General features: G+C 44.9%; 1 protein-coding gene across 6 annotated transcripts in view; it reads left to right on the forward strand.

Annotated features, from left to right (window-relative positions):
* The window catches only part of SPECC1 (sperm antigen with calponin homology and coiled-coil domains 1), a 108,434-nt gene that overhangs the window by 10,401 nt on the left and 75,115 nt on the right, over nucleotides 1-22,918 (forward strand). For 2 of the 6 annotated variants that reach the window (XM_064166466.1, XM_064166468.1), the window contains exons 1-4: nucleotides 301-317; nucleotides 2,083-2,186; nucleotides 14,849-15,025; nucleotides 17,167-17,302. In XM_064166466.1, the coding sequence (XP_064022536.1) occupies nucleotides 14,879-15,025; nucleotides 17,167-17,302 (283 nt within the window). In that variant the 5' untranslated portion in view covers nucleotides 301-317; nucleotides 2,083-2,186; nucleotides 14,849-14,878. Of the gene's footprint in view, nucleotides 1-300; nucleotides 318-2,082; nucleotides 2,187-14,848; nucleotides 15,026-17,166; nucleotides 17,303-22,918 lie in introns of those variants that run through there. The other 4 variants (XR_010307387.1, XM_064166471.1, XM_064166472.1 and 1 more) reach the window with 3 other exon arrangements.

A 22,918-nucleotide genomic window follows, 5' to 3' on the forward strand; every position in this document is an offset into this window, starting at 1 on the left:
CTGAATAAACAAATGTACTGTCTGGTTTCGTTGAGTTGGGGGAAAATGTGCTCCACTCTTGCAGCCTGTCTCCCAAAGCTGAAGCATGTCAATGCTGTGACTGTCTCCTTGCATCCAAATGTTTTCTCTTTTAGCTTTTGCTCCAGTTATATTTATCAAAGCTAAAAATATCTTTGCAAAGGAAATCATCTCCTCTCCTCACTCCCCTCATTTCAGTTCTTTATTTCTCTTGGCTGAAGGATTAGAAAACCTCCTGAGCTGACAACACTTCGCTGAGCCCCTATGAACTCACCTGCAGAGGCAGTGTGCTCCACGAGGTCTGTTTCCTTAAGACAAAGAAGCTTTTCAGCAGGGTGCTTGCAGTTGATGTCTCTCTCTTTGGCTCTGGTGCCCAACAGTTGTTTACCTTCCGAGCTGGTATTTTTCAGCTCTGTCTGTTCAGTTTTGAAAGTGGTCCATAAAGCAGAGACAGTGACTTGCAGTCGCTGTGCTGGGTGTACCCAAGTGACCTGCTTGCCTCTGTATGCATCACTGAATGCAGTGTCACTTCCTCAGGGAGGAGACACAAAGTGCTTGTGGATCACACTAGCTGCAAGAACTCTGTCAGTGTGAATGACACAAAGTGCTGCTGCCCTGGGCTGTGAATAATCTCAAACTTCAAATGTTAGGTGGATGTAGGCTCTCTAACTAATAACATATGCTGGGCTTGCTAAACAAAAACTACCATCAAATGCTCTAAGTGATGGTGTGGTCTTTGTTGTTCTGATGGTTTAAGATCTGAAAGCAAGAGTTCCTCACTCCTAGGAATATCCTGAGAAAGTTGGATCCCAAATCCATAACCTTTGGAAAGAGATTCAGCCTGGACTCAGTCTGTGAAGGTTTGGGTACTCTGTGAGAACAGAAATGATGCCAACATTGAACTGAAACAAATTTACTCTTGGTATAACATCAGCTTCCTCAAAGCCTCTATGGCACCTAGAGTAAGGAACTACAGAGGGTGCAGAAAGATTGAGCTTTCTGGGTGCAGCAACTCTTTTAAGGGCCATGTTGTAAATCTGCCCTCTCTACTCTTGTAGCATCAACATTGCTTATATACTGGGCTCACACTTCTGGGAGAAGATCCCTCTCTGCAGTTCAGGAGAGAATTCCTGATCTCTAGTCAGTCTAAATGTCAGAATCACTGGAGAGTGAACAGCCCTCTCTGGATGGAGACAAACAGAAAGCCCAGTTCTGAACACCTCAGGCTTCTGTTTTGAGTTTTGGATATGACTTTTTTTGCATCGCCTCAGCTTCCTCTAACTCGATACTATCTTTGTGTGCTCTAACTCCATGAAGACCTCTAGCCCTTTCCTTCCTGTTTTCAGACACTAAATTTCTCTTCAGAAAGCTTAAGAGGAACATTCCTGAGCATTGCTCACTCTTGTCCCTTATTGCTCTCTTATAAACAAAGAACAGATTGCCACTTCTTGAAGTCACTCAGGACTGATTCCAGTTGCTCCTTCTGTAGAAGCCTCTCTCGATGTCTCATCCCTGCACACACACACACACACTTTTCTGCTTCTTTGAAGTGGTGATGGAGGCAAGAGAAATGGTGCAAGGTGTCCTGGCTGTCATTGCTGCCACTCTGGGGGAGAGGTTGTTAAATGTGGAATAGAAAGCTTCCTCTGAAAAACACCTTTCTGCAGCCACCCTCTGTCCTCCCCCCGTGGAGGACCATATGATTGTATGTGTCTGGCTCATGCAGACCTCTCTGGGGTCACACTCTCTGCCCAGTGTCCAGCTCTGCTGCTGAGGATGATGCGACACCGACTGCAACTCATCGTGAAGCTATCTGCTTTATGAATTGAAGCATTTCAGTGTTTTGGGAGTGGGATGCAAATGGCTTTTTTTTTTTTTTTTGCATAAATCCTCCTTGCTTTGATGAAAATGTAATATTGCTCCTTCCCCTGAGTAAGCAAAGTGTGCATATGTGTGTGCGTGTGTGCTGAATGCCAAGGCGCTGGTGAAGCCAGCTTGCTTCCGTATGTGAATCATTTCCCAAGCAGCTCTCTGTGTCTCACTGCAATGTGGTTTTCCTCTCAGGGAAGCACTCAAACCCTGAATTTTCAGTCTGGCTTGCACATGGTGTCAGAAGCTGGTGGGAGACAGTTTGCTTTTTAATGCAGGAAAGAAGACGAGCGTTTGCTGTAAGTATTTTAACATCTTTTATGCTTTCTGTGGTGGGAACTGTGCTAGCTCTAGAAGGGTTCTAGGATCAGTAATGTGCCTTAGAGTGAGGGGACCTGCTTTGCTCAGCAATACTCAACAATAAATTGCATGAAACAAAATGTACAGTGCAAACAGTTCTGAATTAGCAAAGAATGGCCTGGGGGTGGTCTAAAAGCCATTATAGAAGCAAAAACCCCACCGTGAGGGTCTGGGAGAGCTGGCTACTGTACTGCTCTTCTGCTCAGCTGCATAGGTTTAGTGACAGAAGGGATGAAGCTCTTTCTGTGTCTGTTTCTGCTTTCTTCTCTGGCGATTTAAGGCTCCAAGAGCACGAGCAGACTTCCCCCTGCTACTGTATGTTCGCATAGTTCAGTCGAGAAAGGGCAGAAAGGAAGAAGCTGCCAAACAAATGCATTTGGCAGCTAGCATCTCTGCAGGGGACCAGTCAAAGTGTTGGGGAGCATGCCAGATGGTTCCCCTCTTGCAACACCGCAGTAAAGAGCTATTTAGGGTCTCAGCAGGACCCTTTTAATTACTGCAGTTTAGCAGTTGTCCTTAATATTGGCCTGTGGACAGAAGCTTGATCATCATAACAATAGCAATAACAGCTTTCATCTAGTATCTAACATGGGCACGCTGTGGAGATGCTAAAGAAGCTCTGTCCGTGTAGCAGTAAAGGATTGCTGGTAGAACTGCTTTGAAAACAGGAATTCTCTACCCCCTTGTCTTGTTCCCAGTCCAAGTTTTTCTAGATCTCCCCCTGCTAATCCTTTCTGTCTCTCCTCTAAGCATTTTGCACGTTCCTCTTCTACCCTTTCTAAATTAGAAATGCTCTCTGCCCCATAACCTCGGCAGGAGAGGAGCTTTGATTTGCCAAAATAGTGTTCCTTGCACAATGTGACAGATGACTATCACAGGAATACCTCATCCCAACATCACTTCAGATTTAATATCATTATTCACACAGCCCCCACCCCCCGATTGATGTTTCAGCCCATGGGTGGTTTTCTAAATCACAGTTGGAAACTGTTGGTGCTGTTGCCTAAATCTGTTCCTGTTTGATGTGAATACTTTTGGAAAGCAGAAGTCTCTGCTTTCTCCTGCACTTCTGGAGTTACATCCTTGCCTTTGCAAAGAACCCTTCCTGTTAGAAGTTCACACTGTCCCTCAAACCTCGAGCAGTTCCCAGTTTGCTATCTTCCAAGTGTTCTGTTCTGCACTTCAATGGAAGATAAATATCTCCTTAAGGGATAGCTTCCAGGTCTCAATTACTTCTTTGCATTTTGATGGATGGAAAACGGGAGTCAGGGAAACATCCCAGCATGTGACAGTCTGTGAGGCTGCTCACTTGTACATGGTGTAACAGATATTGATTTATCTAATTTTTACTTTTTTTTTCCCCTGTGGGGTTCCTTTCCCAGGCACATGAATGAGTCTTAGCTCCATAAATGTTCACCGTGTGGCGTATTTGTCATATCAATTTTATAAGTGGTAGAGCTCAGGCAGATTATGTAGCTGAACAAGCACAAGAAATCTGTGCTGGAGCTGAGGATGGGATCAGGTGAAATCCCAAAGCAGTGTGTTGCCTGGGATCTGATCCCTCTGTGCTTTGAGAGGACATGGAAGCTGCCAGGCTGTGTGCCTGTACCTGTTAGGATGCAGCCACATGCTGCGTGTCTCTGCCAGTCCAAAAACCAGGATCGTTTTTTCCTGTAGATGTATCTACCCTCTATGCTACAGAAAAATGTAAGGACAGGTAACAATCAGGCAAACCACTTGTAATTATTCTTAATTTCTTTAGCAATTATGTAGCTCTTGCTCTATCTACAATGAAACCTTTGCTTGCAGGTTGGTGAAACATGAAGTGTTACCTGTATGTGTCACCTGCTTTGTGCTGTATTCATAGGGACAGGAGTTCAAAGAACCTGGATTAATGAGCAGCAGCTACCTTGAAATGGTTCTAAAAGGTTTTGTTCTCAAGATGCAATAAAGGGGACATAATTTAAACCCATCTATTCAGGGGCAGAGTCATACTGAGGAAAGCCCAGAGTGACCTAATTCTTTGCTATTATAATGCGGCTGTAACTTCAAAAAATGAAGTGTGGAATCAATGCATCATTTTTATCCTTCTCAACTCTTTCCTTTGATTCATGACTCCAAAGGGTGGATGTCAGCACTGTGTAAACTCTTCCCTGCTGGCCATCCATTGAAGTAATGAAGCTCCACAACTTAACCAAAATGCATTTTCTGACCGCTGTAGTCTGGAATCGCTTCCTAGATGGAGTTTTGATGTGCCTTGGCAACATTTGGAATTGATTGCATAACCTGTGTGTGCATTCTGCCACTACATATGGCGTTTCCATGTACACTCTCACAGCATCAGAACATGCTGTCTGTGCCTGCCTGTCTCCCTACAAATGTTTGTTGCCAGCCTGCCCTGCTGGTTATGGGTTGTTTTTTTTTTGCTCAGCAACATGAAGGGCACAATTCGGAATTGCCACATTGGAGTCTGTATCTCTGCCCTGGAGTTAGTGGAAGGTCATAGAATGGTTGAGGTTGGAAGGGATCTCAAAGATCAGCTAGTTCCAAACCCCCACCATAGGCAGGGACATCTCCTGCTAGAACAGGTTGCTCAAGGCCTCATCCAACTTGTCCTTAAACACCTCCAGGAGGGAGCAGCCACAACTTCCCTGGGCAACCTCACTGTAAAGAGCTTCCTAACATCTAGTTTAAATCTTCCCCCTTCCAGTTCAAACCCATTACTCCTCATCCTGTCATTACAAGAGCTTGTAAATAGTTCCTCCTCAGCCTTCCTGTAGGCCCCCTTCAGATACTAGAAGGTCTACAAGGTCTTCTGGAAGCCTTCTCTTCTCCAGGGTGAAGAGCCCCAACTCTTGTAGCTTGTCCTTGTGAAGATGATAGCAAACTCTTGTCTGTTCAGCCTTACCAAGGCACTGCACCTCCTTAAAGCAGAGAGGCTTGGTGGGCTGCTTCCTGACAGCCAGCACACGGTTGTGCTTCATAGCATCTTCAGGTACCAGCACAGCCCAGCTGGTCTCTGCCACTGCACTTCTGGAGAGGTAAGGAGCAGAAAATTACAGAGAAATTGAGATTTTTGTTTCCTTATCCCTGTCTTGTCTATAAGATCAGGGGTCATAGGAAGGTAGCCTGGTTTCTGTTCCGAGCTGTGCAGTGGTGAGTGGTTAGATAATCAGTGTGAGGAAGGAGGAGGTGGAGGTTGGATATCCATGTACAGCAGGGTGATTTAAATCGCAGGAGGGGCATGTTCCCAGGCAGCTCAGAGCACAGCTTTGGCTTGGTTTTGAAGCATCAATCACTGTGCTGGACGACAGTTCTGGGTATCCAGACAAGCAGCAAAATACCTGTTTTTTTTCCTCTTGTAAATGACCAATAATATGGATCAGGGATGAGAGAAATGTAGCTAGAGAAACCCTTTGTCCATATGCACACATGAGGATTTTGTTGTAACTCCTGCCTTTTTTTTTGCCCCCCATGGGATATAGCTAAGAATAAAAGACTGACAAATCCAAAACCCCCAGGAGAACTTCTGCAGAGGAAGGAGGGTGGGCAGAAGTTTTGTGCTGCTCTCATCATCTGTCTATGCCTGGAAAAGTCATCAGTGACCCTGATGGCTGCTGTGGGAAGAGGATTTCATTCTGAGCAATGTTGAGATGTGGATTTTTGCAGTTGCTGACCTGGACTCTGGCAGTCTTGTTGGGATGGCTTTAGAAGCTGAGTCCATGGCCATAAAGTTGTCACTTGTAGATGGTTGGAACTGTCCTCACCTAGGCTGCTTCTGATGTAGGTTAGACATCCTTGTAACCTTCCAGTATATTTATGTATTGGTTAATGAATATCAGTTCATGAATGAGGGAGGGGAAAAACACTAAGGAAAGATACAAGAAACACCTTATCACAAAAATGTGAGCCTGTTTCTTAGCTTTGTCTTGGAGGGATCCAGGGGAGTTTCCAGTGTCTGTGTGGTTTTGTCTGATACCATGAAGAGAGAGAAAGAGGCTCTGCAGTAGCTGCTTATAGTGTAGAGGAAGGGAGCTGTGTGCCCCGGAAAGAAAATCTTCATGGAGTGGGTCCAGAGGAAGACCAAGAAGATAACTGTTGGGGATGGAACACCTCTGCCATGAGGATGGGCTGAGGGGTCTGGGGTTGTTCAGCTTGGACAAGGGAAGGCTCCAGGGAAACCTAATGGCAGCCTCCCAGGACCTGAAGGGGGCTACAAGTAGGCTGCAGAGGAACTGTTCACAGAGGCCTGCAGGGATAGGACAGGGGCAATGTTTTGAAATTAGAGCAGAGCAGGTTGAGATTGGATGTTAGTAACAAGTTCTGCACTGTGAGGGGGGTGCAACACTAGAACAGATTGCCCAGGGAGGTAGTTGAGGCCCTATATGACCCTTACAACTCAAACCATGCTATGATCTGATGCCATATTGAAAATGCTCTTGTAAGGCTTTTAAGAGTTCTACAGAAGAGCAGTTAAAACTAAACAAAGCAAACTGTAACTCAGGAGAGCATTTATTGTGAGGATACAATCTTCAGGCAATCGTGGCACAGTGGAGGCTTTGAAGATTTGACTTAAAACTCTATCAAAGCCACTGATGGCTAAATACTGAGACTGGTGTTTTGCTTTGTATTTTCCCAGTGATTAGTTGATTGACCTCGGGCATGCATGGATCTTAATTTCTGTGTATTTGTCTTGTATCTGAAGCTTATCAACACTTTAAACTCCTTGCAAAGGCACCTGGATGCTATGCCTGCCTCGCTACATCATTATAGTACCTTTTTTCCCCTCCACTTTTGACAGTCTAAAATTAAACCCCCATGACTACTAAACCACTTTTGCTTCAAGCATGCATAAAACCAACAGAATTTGCCCTGCTGTAGCATGCATTCTGGACATGAAAATTTCCAAGTGATGTCTTGTCTTTTCTCATACTCCACCAGCAAAATATGAAAATTCAGCTGCAAATGAGACTGGGAAGCAAGTCTGAGGCAGAGCAGGGGGAACTGCTGTGCAGTGTTTGAGGTCAGCTTTATCATCAAATCTTTTTGGCCAGCAAAAGTAAGAAGAGTCTTAGAGATGTGGTTTTGGCAGATGGGCACATCTTGTCTGTTCCTTTTGCTATGTGTTTGTGTGGCAGAAGGTCTGTCTTGTGGTTGTTCGGGTTTTTTCTTTGTGGGTTTTTTAATCCAGTTCTAATGGAAGCCAAGTTTTGTGTCAGCTGCAGTCCAGCAACTGACTCCACTTGGAGTACTGGAGGAAGGTTGCACTGAGTTCTGAAATCAAAGTAAAAGAGAAGAGAGAATGGATGTGTTAGATACAGAAAAACTACACAGAGCTGAAAGCAGCAGATGCCACAGCAAGCTGTTCTAAGTGACCAAAAGAGTAAACAGTCTAGTTTTTAAACCTTAGCATGGTCTTATTTCCAGGTAGGTTTTAATTTGTGCTATCCATCTCCACAGTAATCAATTACTGTAGTGGTCTATCAGCTTCCCTGGATTGTGATCCTGGTTTGAATCCCTGATATCAGTTAAGAAATCACAATGAGTCATATGGAAGCATCTGTCAAGCCTAAAAATTGTTGTTTGAAGTTAATTGATGTGAAAGGGAGAAAAGAATTCTATTTTAGCCCATCTGGCTATCCTGCCATGCAGCTTCCTACGTGCTGCTAGAAAATGCTTTTACAGTTTACTGAACTTGTTAGATATTTCCATGTTCCAGTTGATAGTTTGTCTGAAAATAGCAGGGATTGATTAGGTTGGAAGGAAAATAATGAAAGCCTGATGCAGATTTTTGCATGCTAAAACCCCCAAGAGCTTGCAGAAAATTGTGCTTTTGATTTCATAAGAATATGCAGTAAAGCTTCTGGAGTAGCCTGACTTTTGATGGAGTGAAAAGTAACTGAATGACAGGAAAAGGGCACAGAGGACTGGGTTTTCACTTGCTGAAGTTCTAGGCTGCTGTCCACTGGGAGTCCTGCTTGCAAAGCTGGTACTTCTGACCTAATTTTCCATAAATGTTGGGTTCTGAGGGAGCTGGAGTGGTTCAGCCTGGAGGAGAGAAGGCTCTGGGTGAGATGGAGGGGTCCTTAGAGCTGCCTTCCAATATCTGAAGGGATCCTATGGGAAGGCTGGAGAGTGACTTTTCATAAAGGTGGCTAGTAATAGGACAAGGGGGAATGGATTGAAGCTGAGGGAGAGTAATTTAGACTGGACTGATCTTAGGAAGATCCACTCTGAGAACTGGCAGAGGGGAGATTGAAACTAGATGTTAGGAAGAAGTTCTGTACAATGTGGGTGGTGGAACACTGGCACAGATTGCCCAGGGAGGTTGTGGATGCTCCTTCCCTGGAGTGTTCAAAGGTTGATTGGATGAGGCCCTGAGTGACCTGTTCTAATGGGAGGTGTCCCTGCCTATGGCAGGGTGTTGGAACTGGATGAGCTTTGAGGTCCCTTCCAACCTGAACCATTCTATGATAAGAAGCTCTTCAGTATGAAAAGTGGTGAGACTCAGACTGCCCAGGGAGGTTGTGGAGACCTCTACCCTGGGGATGTTCAAGGCTGGGTTGAATGAGGCCTTGAGCAAACCAAGTCTAGTTGAGGTATCCCTGCTCATGGCAGAGAGGTTGGAGTAGTTAATCTTTAAGATCCCTTCCACCTTAGGCCATTCTGTGCTTCACAGGTCTCTGTGAACCTGCCATCTGGTCTCACACTCCAGATCTAATGAATTTTCATAGTGTTGATTTTCATTCATTTTCCTAAAGCAACTTCAATGACTCATTTGCCTGTCCTGGCCTCACACATGGACCTGAGCACCAGAACTTAAACTCTGTTGAGCAGGTGGAGTACAGATAACCTCTATCTCAAGCCCTTCAAGAGGGATTTTCCTACCTAACTTCATTTCTACAGATGTATTACTGAGTGCTGGTTGTAGCTGCTGGGTCCCTTGGCTGTGACATAACATTGCTTGTCTCCACTCAAACCAACCTTTCTATTCTTTTTTAGTTATTTAAACAACCTTTAATAGTCAGCAGAATGTCTTTCCTGGAAGCTGATTCTCTGGGACTGGTGAATGACTTCTTTGATGGATAGCCAAGCCTGCAGATCCAAGGGACTTAGCTTTGTCTTTGCTATTGCAAACTGCCTGTGAGAATTAGGATAAAATGGGAATAATTCTGGGCTGGTTCTAAAGCCTTCATTAATGAATGCATGTGGACAGACTAAAGAAATGTCTAGGCTCTCAATCTTTATTAAAGCAGTAAAATTCCAAGTCAGATGAATTGTCTTTCCACTGTAAGCCTTCTACTAACTGCCAAAATTGCCCACATCAAGATCTTCTACATCCCCTTTAAAAATATCAGTCAGACATTAGGCAGAGATGAACCTACATAGCACGGCTTGGATTTGTAAGATTTTGCCTGCAGGGATTTCTGAGGATTGAGAGAGCTTTGCCAGGACCAGCTTTACATTTTCATAAACCCTCCAATTTGCTGTTTCAGTGAGGGGCATTCCAACACCAGCACTTTGGAGTGCTAAAGCTTTTGGGAACAAAGCACTCCAAACCCCTCCAGTAGGGGTTGACTGACAACAGAATTGACTTTGCTGCTCTGAAACAACACGTTATTGGCATCAACCTTCATTCACTTCAACTTGGAGCTAGCTGCTGCTTATCTTCAGTTTCTCCATCCCACCAGTGCGCAGTTCCAAGCAGAGCATGTTACAGGGGTTTAACTGTGGCCCCTGCTAATGACCTGCTCAGGCTGATGCCAAAGTGAGACTTTGATTCTCAGAGTTGCATCATTGTGTTTGCTTCATAGGAAATAAAGTTTCTTGTGGAACATGAAAGAGATGGAGTCACGGTCCCTGCACAGTCCTTCTGGAAGGAAATGCTGGTGTTTAGTTAAAATATAGTAGCCTTACTTCTAGCAATATATCCTAAAGCCACTGGGAGCCATGACCCTGGTGGCAGTTTCAAAGGCACAGAAATGCAGATGCACAAAGCTTGGAAGATGGTGTACAAAAGGGTGGTGACCAAGAACCTGCCATGATGGCTACACTGTGAATGTGTGTGTGTGTAGGCATGCAGTGCCTCTCTCCTGACTTGTGAAAGGAACAGTCCTCCTGATCTAGCGTGAGGCATCCCTGCAGGTTGATCCTTGATGTCCCTTCCAATGGTGACAATTCTGTGAGTCCAAGATGTGTTCTGCTGTGATAGGTGCTGATTCTATTCCCAAACTGCCATTCAAGGACAGTTGATGACGATGACTGACTCCTTTCAAAGTCATCTCTGCTGGCTCAGGAGTAGTAAAGCTATTGTTGCTAGCCTGGCCTTGAAAACCACACTGAAGCAGCAGAGCCTGTGTTTAGCTGTTGCACTGCCCTGGTGAGCTGCTGCCTTGTATCAGATTTGGAACAGAAGGGTAAATTCAGGTGCCTCGACTTCAATGTCTCCAGGAATGTCCTTTTTTTTTAATCCTTTGAGATTTAAAAGCGTGGTGACTTTTTAATTGTTCCTAGTGTTTACAAGCAGGTAAAAACTGTGTGTGATGGTTTTAATGCAATCTGTTCCGAGCTGTCCTTGTGGCTGCAGTTCCTCCAACAGCATTAGAGAAAGCTCTTTGCTGCTGTTGGGTTTCCTGAATGCTAACTGGCCAAAGCCACTTGAGATCTCTAAGTTTAGTATTTTGGCTGCCAGTTCACTACTCCTTACCTACCTGAGTCATTTCATGCTACTGAAGGCAGGGCTTACTATTGTCCAAACTGCCCACAGCTTCCATGAAGTTTGTTTCTTTTCCTGTGATGCAGTAAATTAAATGTGGAGGGGAAGGAAAGCTGATCCTGACTGAGAATGGATTTTTCTGCTCTCATCAAAGAATTCTTTTCTGAAAAAGAGGAGAGAAAGCAAAAAACCAAACCAGTTTTATTTAGCATTACTCCTGAAGCAGTGCTGCTAACAACTCCAATGTGTGCCACCTACCTAGGAATGAAAACAGCTTAAGATGTATGCAGCCTCCCTTTAGCCTTTGAAGTACATATAAGGCTTGTGGGAAGTATTGAGATCTCACTTCAGAGACTGAAATCTTTAGCCACAGCACAGATTCAGGTTAAGCAAATAGATGAGGAGCCTTACTTCCATCTTTTGCAAGTGGTGATCCCATATAGATACATGGGAAATCTAATAAACACTAATAAATCCAACTGCACTCTCCTCAATTTTAGTTTCTTCCACTTGGCACAGAGTAGAATGTTATTAAAGCCACATGGAACATAATTCAGCTATCATTACATGCAAAAGCCAGTTTGCCTCAGGCTACTGGCTGGATTTCTGGACTTGAGGTTTAAGTACCTTTTCTTCTCCTCCTAACATGATGCTCTAATGAGCATATCACTGCACTGCAGCTTTAAAATGCCACAGATGACTCAAAATTGAAATGAACTTTTTTAGGCTATCAGGAAAGCATCTGTGCAGCTGAAGGCAGGTTGGTGTGAGATAAAGTCATGAAGAAATCCAGAGGGTATACTAAAGCAAAATGCATGTGCAGCACTGGATCAGCAAAAGCCCAAATCTGCATAATTTGGAGATCTAATCAGGAAGGCAGCTTGCATGTGTAAGTGCTAGCTCACTGTAGAGCTGAGAGCTACAGGGACCTTAGAGACGCCTCCCAGTACCTGAAGGGATCTTACAGGAAGGCTGGAGAGGAACTTCTCATAAGAGTGTCTAGCGATTGGATAAGGGGGAAAGGTTTGAAGCTGAGGGAGAGCAGGCTTAGACTGGATCTTAGGAGGGAAATCTTCAGTACAAGGGTGGTGAGGCTCTGGAATAGGCTGCCCGGGGGGGCTGTGGATGCCTCCTCCCTGGGGGTGTTCAAGGCCAGGCTGGATGAATCATAGAATCAACCAGCTTGGAAGAGACCTCCAGGATCATCCAGTCCAACCTATCTCCCAGCCCTAGCCAGTCATCTAGACTGTGGAACTAAGTGCCTCATCCAGTCTTTGCTTTAACACCTCCAGGGATGGCAACTCCACCACCTCCCTGGGCAGCCAATTCCAATACCAATTGCTCTCTCTGGGAAGAACTTCCTCCTAACAGCCTATACCTCCCCTGGCACAACTTGAGGCTGTATCCCCTTGTTCTGTTTCTGGTTGCCTGGGAGAAGAGACCAACCCCCACATGGCTACAGTCTCCCTTCAGGTAGTTGTAGACAGTCATGAGGTCACCCCTGAGCCTCCTCTTTTCCAGGCTAAACAACCCCAGCTCACTCAGCCTGTCCTCATAGGGTTTGTGTTCCAGGTCTTTCACCAGCTTTGTTGCCCTTCTCTGGACACATTTCAGTATCTCAAGCCTCAAGTAGCCAAGGCTCATTGAGAGATGTCCCTGTCCATGGCAGGGATGTTGGAGCAGATGATGCTGAAGGTCCCTTCCAACCCAAGCCATTCTGTGATTCCATACAAATGCAGTCAATGATGTGCCTGTTTGGAATAATGTACAGCAGCCAAGCTTGCTAAGGTTGGTGATGAGCTGTGGGGATGCTGAATATGATTATCTCTTTCAGCATAGCTTACATATCTGTCAGTGCTTTAAAAAAGCGCAATCAACAAAGACTGTTCTTTCCCCTCTAATGAGATCAGTTGATGGCTCCATGCTGTATGTGTTAAGAATGCTAATGGAGTGATGCTTATGCTTAACTATGAAATTTATTTATTTGAGGAGTTGACAGGTGAGAGCTGTGGAGAAAATCAGTCCTCCTTGCAAGGGCACTAAGGATAAATAGAGGAAATGTCACTTGCTTGCTTTGTTCTCAGTAAGACAGCAGCAAAGCACTGCCTCTGTGCAGCAAAGCTCTCCTTTAGATAGACCATCATGGCACTGGGAAGGTGCTGGCAGTGTGGAATCCAGCTTGGCCCCAAATAGATTTGCTTCCCATGAGTTCAGTAAGTGGCCTTAATTGTGAATGTAAAATTAAGTATAAAGTAAATTATAAGATGTCAAATGTGACCTAAGCCCTTTACTGACTCACATAGGAAGAAATTGTCTTGCCAGTTCAAACTGCTCCTGTCCAAGTTCATGCTGGTCCAGCTGGACTCCTGTGTGATAAACAGCATGTGCTTGCTGGGAGCACTATTCCTAAGCTGGGACATGAGGCTTATCTCTTCGTACCTCTTTGGGCCACCAGTTTAGCAGACAAGAAGCCAGTTGGCATCTGCCTACACAATACTGATATGCAGCTACATCCTGTGTGTTTGGTTTAGAAGATGGAGCCACAGAAGAGAAGTGTTGCTGATACTGAAGTGGGAGAGACACCAGGCAGTCTACCCTCCCTCCCATTCATAGAATCAACCAGGTTGGAAGAGACCTCCAAGATCATCCAGTCCAACCTAACACCCAGCCCTAGCCAGTCAACTAGACCATGGCACCAAGTGCCTCATCCAGTGTTCTCTTGAACACCTCTAGGGATGGTGACTCCACCACCTCCCTGGGCAGCCCTTTCCAATGCCAATCACTCTCTCTGGCAAGAACTTCCTCCTAACATCCAGCCTAGACCTCCCCTGACACAACTTGAGACTCTGTCCCCTTGTTCTGTTGCTGGTTGCCTGGGAAAAGAGGCTGACCCCCACTTGGCTACAACCTCCCTTCAGGTAGTTGTAGACAGCCATGAGGTCACCCCTGAGCCTCCTCTTTTCCAGGCTAAACACCCCCAGTTCCCTCAGCTTCTGCTCACAGGGCTGCACTCCAGACTCAGCAGGTTGGTGGGACTTGGAAAAACCACCCAACTAATTCATATTCTGCTCCTGGTTTGTAGAGGTGGAAATGTATGGCTGTAGCTTTGCACAAGTTGAGCTGGGGCTTTAATTGCCCACTGCCTATCTGTGGAGAGAAAAACAGAGTAGTTGTTCTTGCTGGCAGATTGCTCAGCTGTATCAAAGGAAATAATGATTAAAAAAAGAGGAATTTCATATGTATTTACTGATTCCTGGCAGGATTTCTCTCTTGCATAAGCTTATCTCTGAGGAATAGTGGATCTGGATATTTGTTTGCAAGGAAGTGGATTTATTTATTCCCATGTTTTGTAAATCTTGGCGTTATGAACTATCTGTATCACTGTGGCAATATCAACCACTGCTTCTCTGGAAGGCTGGGAATAGTTAAAGATACCACATTTTCTGTCTGAGGGAACCTGGCTTCTCCTGTGACTTATTTCAGTTGAAGAAGCTGATTCTGACAGGAAGAGAAGTAATTTTCTTTTCATCGCAAGGTTGTCTTCAATTGCTGTGGACTTTACTTCTCAGTTGTTCTTTTGTTGTGCTTCAGCATCCATAGGTGTTCTGCTGGGGCTGGTAAAGGTCTCTGACTTACACAGTTCTAACAAAAGCCAACGTTCCTTCTGTATGTTGCCACTCAGTATGAAGAATAGAAGTGGCTGCTGCTGTCTCTGAAGGATTTCTCTACGCTGAGTTTTGTTGTGTATATGAGGGACTAAAGTTTAGCATGGTCTGTGCAGTCCTTCAGACTGATGCCAGATATCTCTGGTGCACTCTTGCCAATGATATAAAGACAGTTTGTGTTTTTTGGTGTGCATGTATATACATTGGTTATTTCTTTCAGGACCTGTAGACTGAGTTTCTTGGGAAGAAAATGAAGAGTACTGCCAGGCCTTGGAGTGCAGTGCCAAAGCAAGGGAGTCATGGGGTTGACAGAGGAAAACCACTTTCCACCACCCCCACAGGAATGAAGACATCCAAGTCCTCGACTTCGCTTGCCTTTGAATCTCGGCTCAGCAAGGTACTAAGAGGCAGGGACAGTGCAAGCCTCGAAGCTTCGTTCCAGGTTCAGGCTTTTGGAGTATGTGCTGTGTGGCTGAGGCCAGCATCTCTGAAAGAATTCCACCAAAGAGGAAATCTGATATCGTTAATCAGATCGATCACCAGCAAATACAAGATCAAAGTGGTTTCCTTGAAGAAAAGGGGTGGGGAAAAAAGGCAGCGTGGTTGCTGCTGTAGAGAGGGCACACTGAAGACATTACTTTAGAGAGACTGCAGAAGCCTCTGAAGGTCAGAAAGTCAGATTGTTCCGTTCAGCTCCTCGGGGTGAGCTGCCAAAATCTTTGCCAGAAGGTGAAATGTTAGTTGTTTGGTATCCTGGAGCAGATCAACACTTCAGCTATTGAAGCTTACGTGCTCGCAGGGTCCGGCAAACCACAGACTGAATCAGTGGAAGAGATGAAAGGGAGAGAAAATTGGAGCTGAGAGACTTCATTTTGCTTAAAGATTTTTTTACATTCAGGAACCACTAACCAGAGAGAGTGCTTGATGTGTGTTCTCTTTTCACTTAACCACGAGCAATGGTTTTCAGCCCTGTGGTTCATGGACCCCTGGGTGTCCCTGGACAACTTCAAAGGAAGTGGGGTTTGATTTGTGAAAATAGTTTAGGTGTCTACAGCTTTAAAGGAATGGGGGGAAAATATTGCTCTAGGGAGACTTCTCTGAGCCTTGGTCTTTCAAAATGCTTGAAGTACTGTTCCTGAAACGAATTAGAAGCTAGTAGCAGAGGCACACAGGCTGCTTAGGAGGGCACACAAATGAGCAAGCAGCATGACAACCTTCTGAGAGGAAAAGCTACTTCTGCTTCTGGAAGCAACATAATTTCAGTGTTTCTCCTTGAATTCTAAGCTCATTGTGCTTGTATTGTGTGGACTTCTTGTATCTATTTAGAGCAGCCTTGCTTTACCACAATCCCCCTCCCAGAAAAGGCCACACAGTTGCTTTCTCATGTACAGAAAAAGAAATTAATGATATCTGCTAGTAGGTTTAAAAAGCCCAAAGTGTAAAATACTCTGTAAAGCAGTTAGACTTCTTCCAAGCTTATGAAACTTCAGCATTAAGCTTTGGACTTCTCCAGTTTATGTATTCTGAAAGCAGTTTTCCTTTCTGTGAATGGTTTCCTTGGTGGTCACACAGAGAATGCTTTCTTGTGAGCTGACTTTTCAGTTTCTCTCCTAGTGAGTCCTACAGGCCCCAGTAAAACAGAGTTCTAGCTCCTGCCATGAGCTCTTTGGCAGTCGTTGCTCAGTGCTTCTCCATAAACAAGGAGAGCAGACAGCTGCAGTGATACCATGTTTAAGATAAGGGATTTCTGGTTGGTACTTGTGTTAGACCTTGCACTGGCTGCTCTTGCTTTGTATTGCAGCAGCTCGAGCTGCTCATTTAGATGGTTTTCAGGTTTTGGCTTGGGTCTCCAGCATATTCTTTGTTCATGTCACACAACCTGGTTTGCGAGGCCTCAAAGTTTAGGGACTCTTGTTTGATAAATATAGGAAGGAACTGGCAGCTGCTTGCTCTTGGAATAGCTTGGAAATCTCTTCAAGGGATGATTGGAGCAAAACTGCATGTTCCTGAGTTGAGAGATCAGAACCATCAGATCTTTTTTTGAGCAGACCTATTAAGGGCCAGTTATTTGCTGCTTTGACCTACTTGGTGTGTCAGGTTCTGCATCCAGCATTAACTGCACAGGTCTAAATTCCTGACTAAATGTGAAACAGTGAAGTGTGGTGAATGCTGTTCAGAGCAAGGTCTGAGAAGCTGGAATTGCCTCAAGTCTACTCCTGTAACCAATTTTCTCCCTGCCTGGAAGTTTTTAGCTTACTTGACCAGTCTTTCCCATGTCCATTCTTTGCTGTTGAAACAGTAGTGTCTCTCAACCCATTTCAAGCACCTAGAATATATATGAAATCATGTATATAAGCATCTAGAATATGAACCAAATGCAAAAAAAAACCACAAGAAAAAGGCTTTAGTGCACTTACCAATGCACTATTCCCATTGATTACTGTGTGGGAATATTCCTTTTCTCCTAGGAACCCTGCTTTGTTAAATACTTGTTGAGTCTTAAGTGTCTGTTTGCTTACAAAATTCTGTCTGTTGCAGCTGAAGAGGGCAAGCAGTGATGATATGCTGACAAAACCAGGGGCAGCAGCAGCTTCTGGAGTCTCCAGACTGAGGAAGACCATTACGACAGGAGCCATTTCGGAGCTTGCAGAGAGTCGGCTGAAGCCCTGCACAGGTAGCTACAAAGACTCTGGAAGATGGTCTCTATGAAGTGGGCTGTGAGCTCTGCTGGGTTTGCCAACAGCTAAGGGAAGGAAAGGGTCAGAGGGCTGGAACCCCTCTGCTGTGAGGATAGGTTGAAAGAATTGGAGAAGGCTTCAGGAAGACCTTTACAGTGACCCTTCAGTTTGCAGGGACTGGTAAAAAAGATAAGGACAAGCACTTTAACAGGGCCTGTTGTGACAGGGTAAGGGGTGATGGTTTGAAACTAAAAGAGGGAGATCTTTAAGAATTTTTTTAACGATGAGGGTGTTGAGACCTTGACCCAGGTCGGCCAGGCAGGTAGTGGTGGATGCCTCATCCCTGGAACCATTCCAGGTCAGGTTGTTTGGGGGGGCTGAGCAACTTATTCTAGTTGCAACGTTCCTGCTGTCTGCAGGGGGTTGGACTGGATGACTCCAAACCAGCCTGTGGCTGCAGGACCCTCGCTGAGTTCACAATTAATGTCCCGGGCCGGGACAGACAGTCCCTTGCAGGCTGCTTTCTCGCTGACTCCAAGCCAGTGATCTAAAGTTCAAAGGTGGATTCAAAGGAGCTCCCCGCGGCTCCGACCCTCCAGAGGGGAACGGGACCGGGGCTGCGCCGAGCCCGAGCGGCCACGCGGGGGCGCTGCGGTCTCGTCCCAGCTTGGCCGGAGCGGTGCGGGTCAGAGGCGGGTGGGAGTCCCACCTGAACCCCCCTGGAGCCTTGTGCTTTGTTAACCCCAGAGAAGCGTGCCTGCTTCTCTAGAACCCTGCTGAAGGCGCAGAGCAGCTTCCCTGCCGTTCCCGGGGCGCAGCAGAGGCGAGGACAAAGCCAGTCCCAGCATCCTGGTATGCAGTTGGCGATCCGAAGCTCGGCTCGGCCTCAGACCCAGCAGCACATTCCCGCTGCTTCCCGAGTCTAAGCCTGTTTCTAAAGGCAGCGACACCATCTGCATACCAAGGAGTTCGGTGCAAGTGCTCTGCTTTCCCCCAGGAGCTCAGCAAACGCTTGCTTTTGTCTGCTCCCTGGTGGCATTTCCAAGGGAATGCGAGATCTTATTAAATTTGACCATGACCTCCCTATTTGTCACAGCCTCTGCAGGGTCTGGCTGCATAACAGAACAATGGTACTAAGCACAAAGGGGTTTCGGAGGGGTTGAGGGGGAGGGGAATCAGCTTTAGATACCTTCCCTCACCCTTGAAAGAAAATGATGCATAAATGTTTCACAGTAACCCAAAGGCAGCTAACTGGTGTGTAAATCTTCACATTTAATAGTGACTAGTCGTATCAAAAGGCATTTGAAATTCACTAGCCAACAAAAAGAGGCATGACAGTGGCAAAAGATGCCTGGGAGGAGTCATGCAAGGAGGAGAAAACCTGTGCGGATGATGCAGCGCAGGATCCTGGGAGTGCAGCCAGGGAAACAGCACTGCAGGGAGTCCAGAATGGAATACGTGTGACAGATCCCAAATTACTAGCACTGCAGCCCCCTTCTGCATGCATAATAACTGGGATTGGTGGAGGGGTAAGATTGATGATGGTGACTACTTCAAATAGGAGGAGTAAAATGGTTTATGGAGGTCAAGTTACATCTGGGTATTGTTTTGCCAGTTTAAATCACATCAGTAGGTCTGACCTCATAGACTGCTTTGTATCAATGTTTGTGGCAAGTATGAGTTGGAATATTACTGCTGGACAAAGAGAGTCCAAGTGTGGAGCTACGTCTGTTGTGTAGATAAACACTAAGGATATATGTGCTACCCCTCTGAAATTCCTTTTAACCTAGAGAGAAGTCTTCCAGGTCTCAGAGACCATCTACAGATATGTAAATGAAAAGACACGCCTTAATTTTCACAGTAGTTCCACAGTCCAAAATCATAGAATCAGTCAGGGTTGGAAGAGACCACAAGGATCATCTAGTTCCAACCTCCCTGCCATGGGCAGGGACACCTCACACTAGATCAGGCTGTGTAGAGCCTCATCCAGATGGGCCTTAAACATCTCCAGGGACCCATTCCAGGGTCTTGCCACCCTCATGCTGAAGAACTTCTTCCCAATAACCAGTCTGAATCTACCCATTTTTAGCTTTGTTCCATTCAAAATGGTGTTTGAAAATCCAGCTGCATCCTGAGAATATAGAATCAGAGAATCACAGACTGATTTGGGCTGAAAGCATCTTTAAATGTCACCTAGTCCAATCCCTTGCAGTAAGCAAGGACACCTTCAACTAGAGCAGGTTGCTGGGGTGTTTCCAGGGAATGGGGGATCTACCACCTCTCTTTATGGCTATCATGGTCATTAAAAGGTGCTAGATACTAGCAAAATGACAGAGCTAAATGCTGTTTTTTTCAGTTGTCACACTATGGAAAAATACTAAACAGAAGATTATAATCGAATGTGGTGTTGCTAAGGGGGGGATGAAAAATCAGATGTGATGGAGGGCACAATGTGTTCCTGGGAACACTGAGTGGAGAAGGAAAGAACATTGTTTCAGCTGCTATATGTTATTGAAATAGCATCCCAAATGTTCTCTGATGGTGACCAAGACTTCACTGCAATGCTAGGTGGCTGTGGAGCTGACCCAAGTCAGAGCGTTCCTGTAGCTGGGAAATGCAGATGTTTGTGTACGTAGCCAACTGCATAAATCTGGAAGCCTTGCTCTGAAACCACTGTCTGGCTTCTCTGATAGCTTTCTCCAGTCCAGTATTTTCCTTTCATGGCTTCCCACCCACCTCCTCCTTGTTTGTGCTTCTTTAGATCGGGCGTTCTCTGTCTGTTATTCAAGTGAATTATTTGATTATCTTACTGCAATTACATTAGTTCCAGCCACACTCTGGCAGTGCTCAGTGTTATGGTATTGTGTAAGAGGAATGAAAAGAAACAAAGTATGGAAATGAAGAAAAGCTTTGGTTTCTTTCTTTAGGTGTGACTGTCCCAGGCTTGTGTGCTGACCTTGAGCAACAGCACATGTTCCCAATGCTGCAGATAATAACTGACACCCAGATTGCTTGTTCAAACAGCCTTCTTTGTGTGCTGCCCTTAGTGGGGTTTCAGTTATTCATTCTAAACTTCTGCTGATATAACTACCCCTGTCTGCTCTCTTGGAAGCTGATGCACTAAATCATAAGTGGCTTCAAGGAGGGATGAGGTCAATGTCAATTGTCTCCACTCTTGGCAAGTGGAAGTGAGCAAATGGAACTGGAGAGTGATTCTGGTGGGAAGTTCTGCTCTGTGATGTTTGGCTTGAACTGCTTGGCAGTTTTGAAATCCCAAATAATGGGAAATGATGTGCAGGGAGGAATAAACGTCTTACAGTCAGCTTCCTTATCTACAGTGTAATGTTTCCATCTACTACCCTGAAGTAGCAATCTGGATTTGTGCTAAAACCAAACTTACAGAGGTCTTGCATTGCCTTTAATGTTTCACTAGACAAAAAAGAGCTGGAAAAAATTGCAAAACAGCAGGAAGAGGTCACTAATCTTGAATGCTTTCTTCTTTTTTACTTTGATGCTTGCACTTGTAAAGGCATCCAATCTATGAAGCCAGAGAGTAAATAATTCATTTTAAAATGTTTAAATAGAGAGATTTTTCTGTCTTCCTGAGAAACTAGGACTACCTTGGTAAGGTTCAGGATTATAGCAAATTGATGATTTTTTTTCCAGATTCTGATCCTTTGAAGCTTGCAACCCAAATAACCCTAAATAATGCAGTTTCACACCATTTCAAAGGTTCTTAGGTCATCAGCTCTCAGGAAGAGCACTGCGTGGTAGTACAGGAATGCAAATGGAAAATTGGAGGTTTAGACAGGTGGAATTATTTGCTCAATGGATCCTAGCAGTCATTCCCAATCCTTGCCCTCAGTTCTGTCATTTACTTCCCTGCAAGTTTCCAATGTAAGCACCTTCTGAAAATTTAGTTCAAGCATGTTCATGTGTTTCCTTGATCTTATTTCAGTGCCAGTAGCTACTTTCTGTCAGGTTTGACCAGAACCAAAAAAAGAAGTGTTGTGCTGGACATCAGAAAAGAGAGAGAGCTGTGATGTGTGGCTGGACTGGGCTATGAGTATGTAGTCTGAAAGCATCCAGAATATTTCAGGCATCCCCATTGCTCACAAATATTGATTTTTATATCAAGCTCTACCACCTCCTATATAAAGAGTCCATTATCCTTGAAATGTTAGTAGGAGATTGCTGCACTTCACTCCAGGCTGCTTCATCAGCTTATTTCTTCATTCCTAAAGTATCTACCTATCCAGGCCTATTGAATTTGCCTCAAACAATAGGAAGCTGTCAATAAGAGTGCTATAATCACCTAACTTACTATTTCTAGAACTCCTGAGTATTTTACTGACAAGCCCAGTCTCTCTCTAAAGTTCAAACCATGTCAGAAGGCAGATGCTATACCTCTTCACAATGCTTATGGGACGTGTTCTATCTCTGGAAGCCAGGAGAAGCTGCCAAGATGCCAGCAGGTGTGTGAGGGCTGACCCTACTGTGCTATTCCATGCTCCTTTAGAAATAGCCACTTATTTTCAGGTATGAAACAGGAATACCCAGAACTGGCACACATTTTCAACATGCTTTTGTTGCTTTGCCTGCTTTCTGTGTGTGCCTGCTGAGCTGATTAACATTGATGGTTGGAGACAGTGCCAGTACAGAAGCAGAGAGGGGGCAAACTCAAAGATATTAAGAGTTTCAATTATCTCCTAGGCATCTAATGGTGAGACTCTGAACTCTGCAGGCTACTTGGACAAAAGCTATTAATCCCAGAGTGGAATGTTGCCAGGGTTAGAAATGAAGCTGTTCAAAGCAGAGTGTTATAATAAGCCCAGTAAATGAAATAATAAAATAAAACACTGAGAAAGTAAGGCTATGGAAGGATCTGAAGATGTTCTCTTGTGAAACAGTTTGGTTTGAACCCAGATCAGTTCCAATAAGGATGGCTTCAGTTTTGCTGTGAATTGCCGCTCATGTTCCTGCCCAGTTGTCAGAATGTGTACCAGTATCCGAATATGATACTTGGATACTGTCAATGTCTGCCTAGCTCTAGCTGAACACATGCCACTAATCCATTTATCCATCCCTGCTTGTTTGCTGTCAACTTCAGGTAAAAAGAAAAACCTGGATTTCCCTCTACAAGTGCTTCTTGGAGGTTTTCTGTGTTGATAATGATGACACTTAGAAAAAGGCTCTAACACAACGAGGCCAACTGGCCACAGCCAGTGCTGGTGTTGGAGCTGGGAAAGCACAAGTGTCACTTGGAACTGGAAAAAGTGCAACTGTGCTTGACTCGAGGGGAGCCTGGTGTATGATTTTATTGCACCTATCGCTCATTAGATATGCTTCTTTCCCATCAGCACTGCAAATGTGGCAGACTCCAGATTTCAGAGCTTCCTGCACGTCTTTAGAATTGTCATTTCAAGATTGCTGTTTGAGAGCAGTGCACAGACTATCAGATTTAGCATCTGCTTTATGCTAACTTCTCTGCCTGGGCAGTGTCACTTCCTGAGGGGGGTAACCAGTGCTAATCTGGATCAGAAGCCTTCTCTGCATGGTCAGAAAAATCAAGAAAAATGTTTTACTTTGGTTAAAAAAAAAAACCTTTATTT

This window comes from Pogoniulus pusillus, chromosome 27 (genome assembly GCF_015220805.1).
Source record: "Pogoniulus pusillus isolate bPogPus1 chromosome 27, bPogPus1.pri, whole genome shotgun sequence".
NCBI lineage: Eukaryota > Metazoa > Chordata > Aves > Piciformes > Lybiidae > Pogoniulus > Pogoniulus pusillus.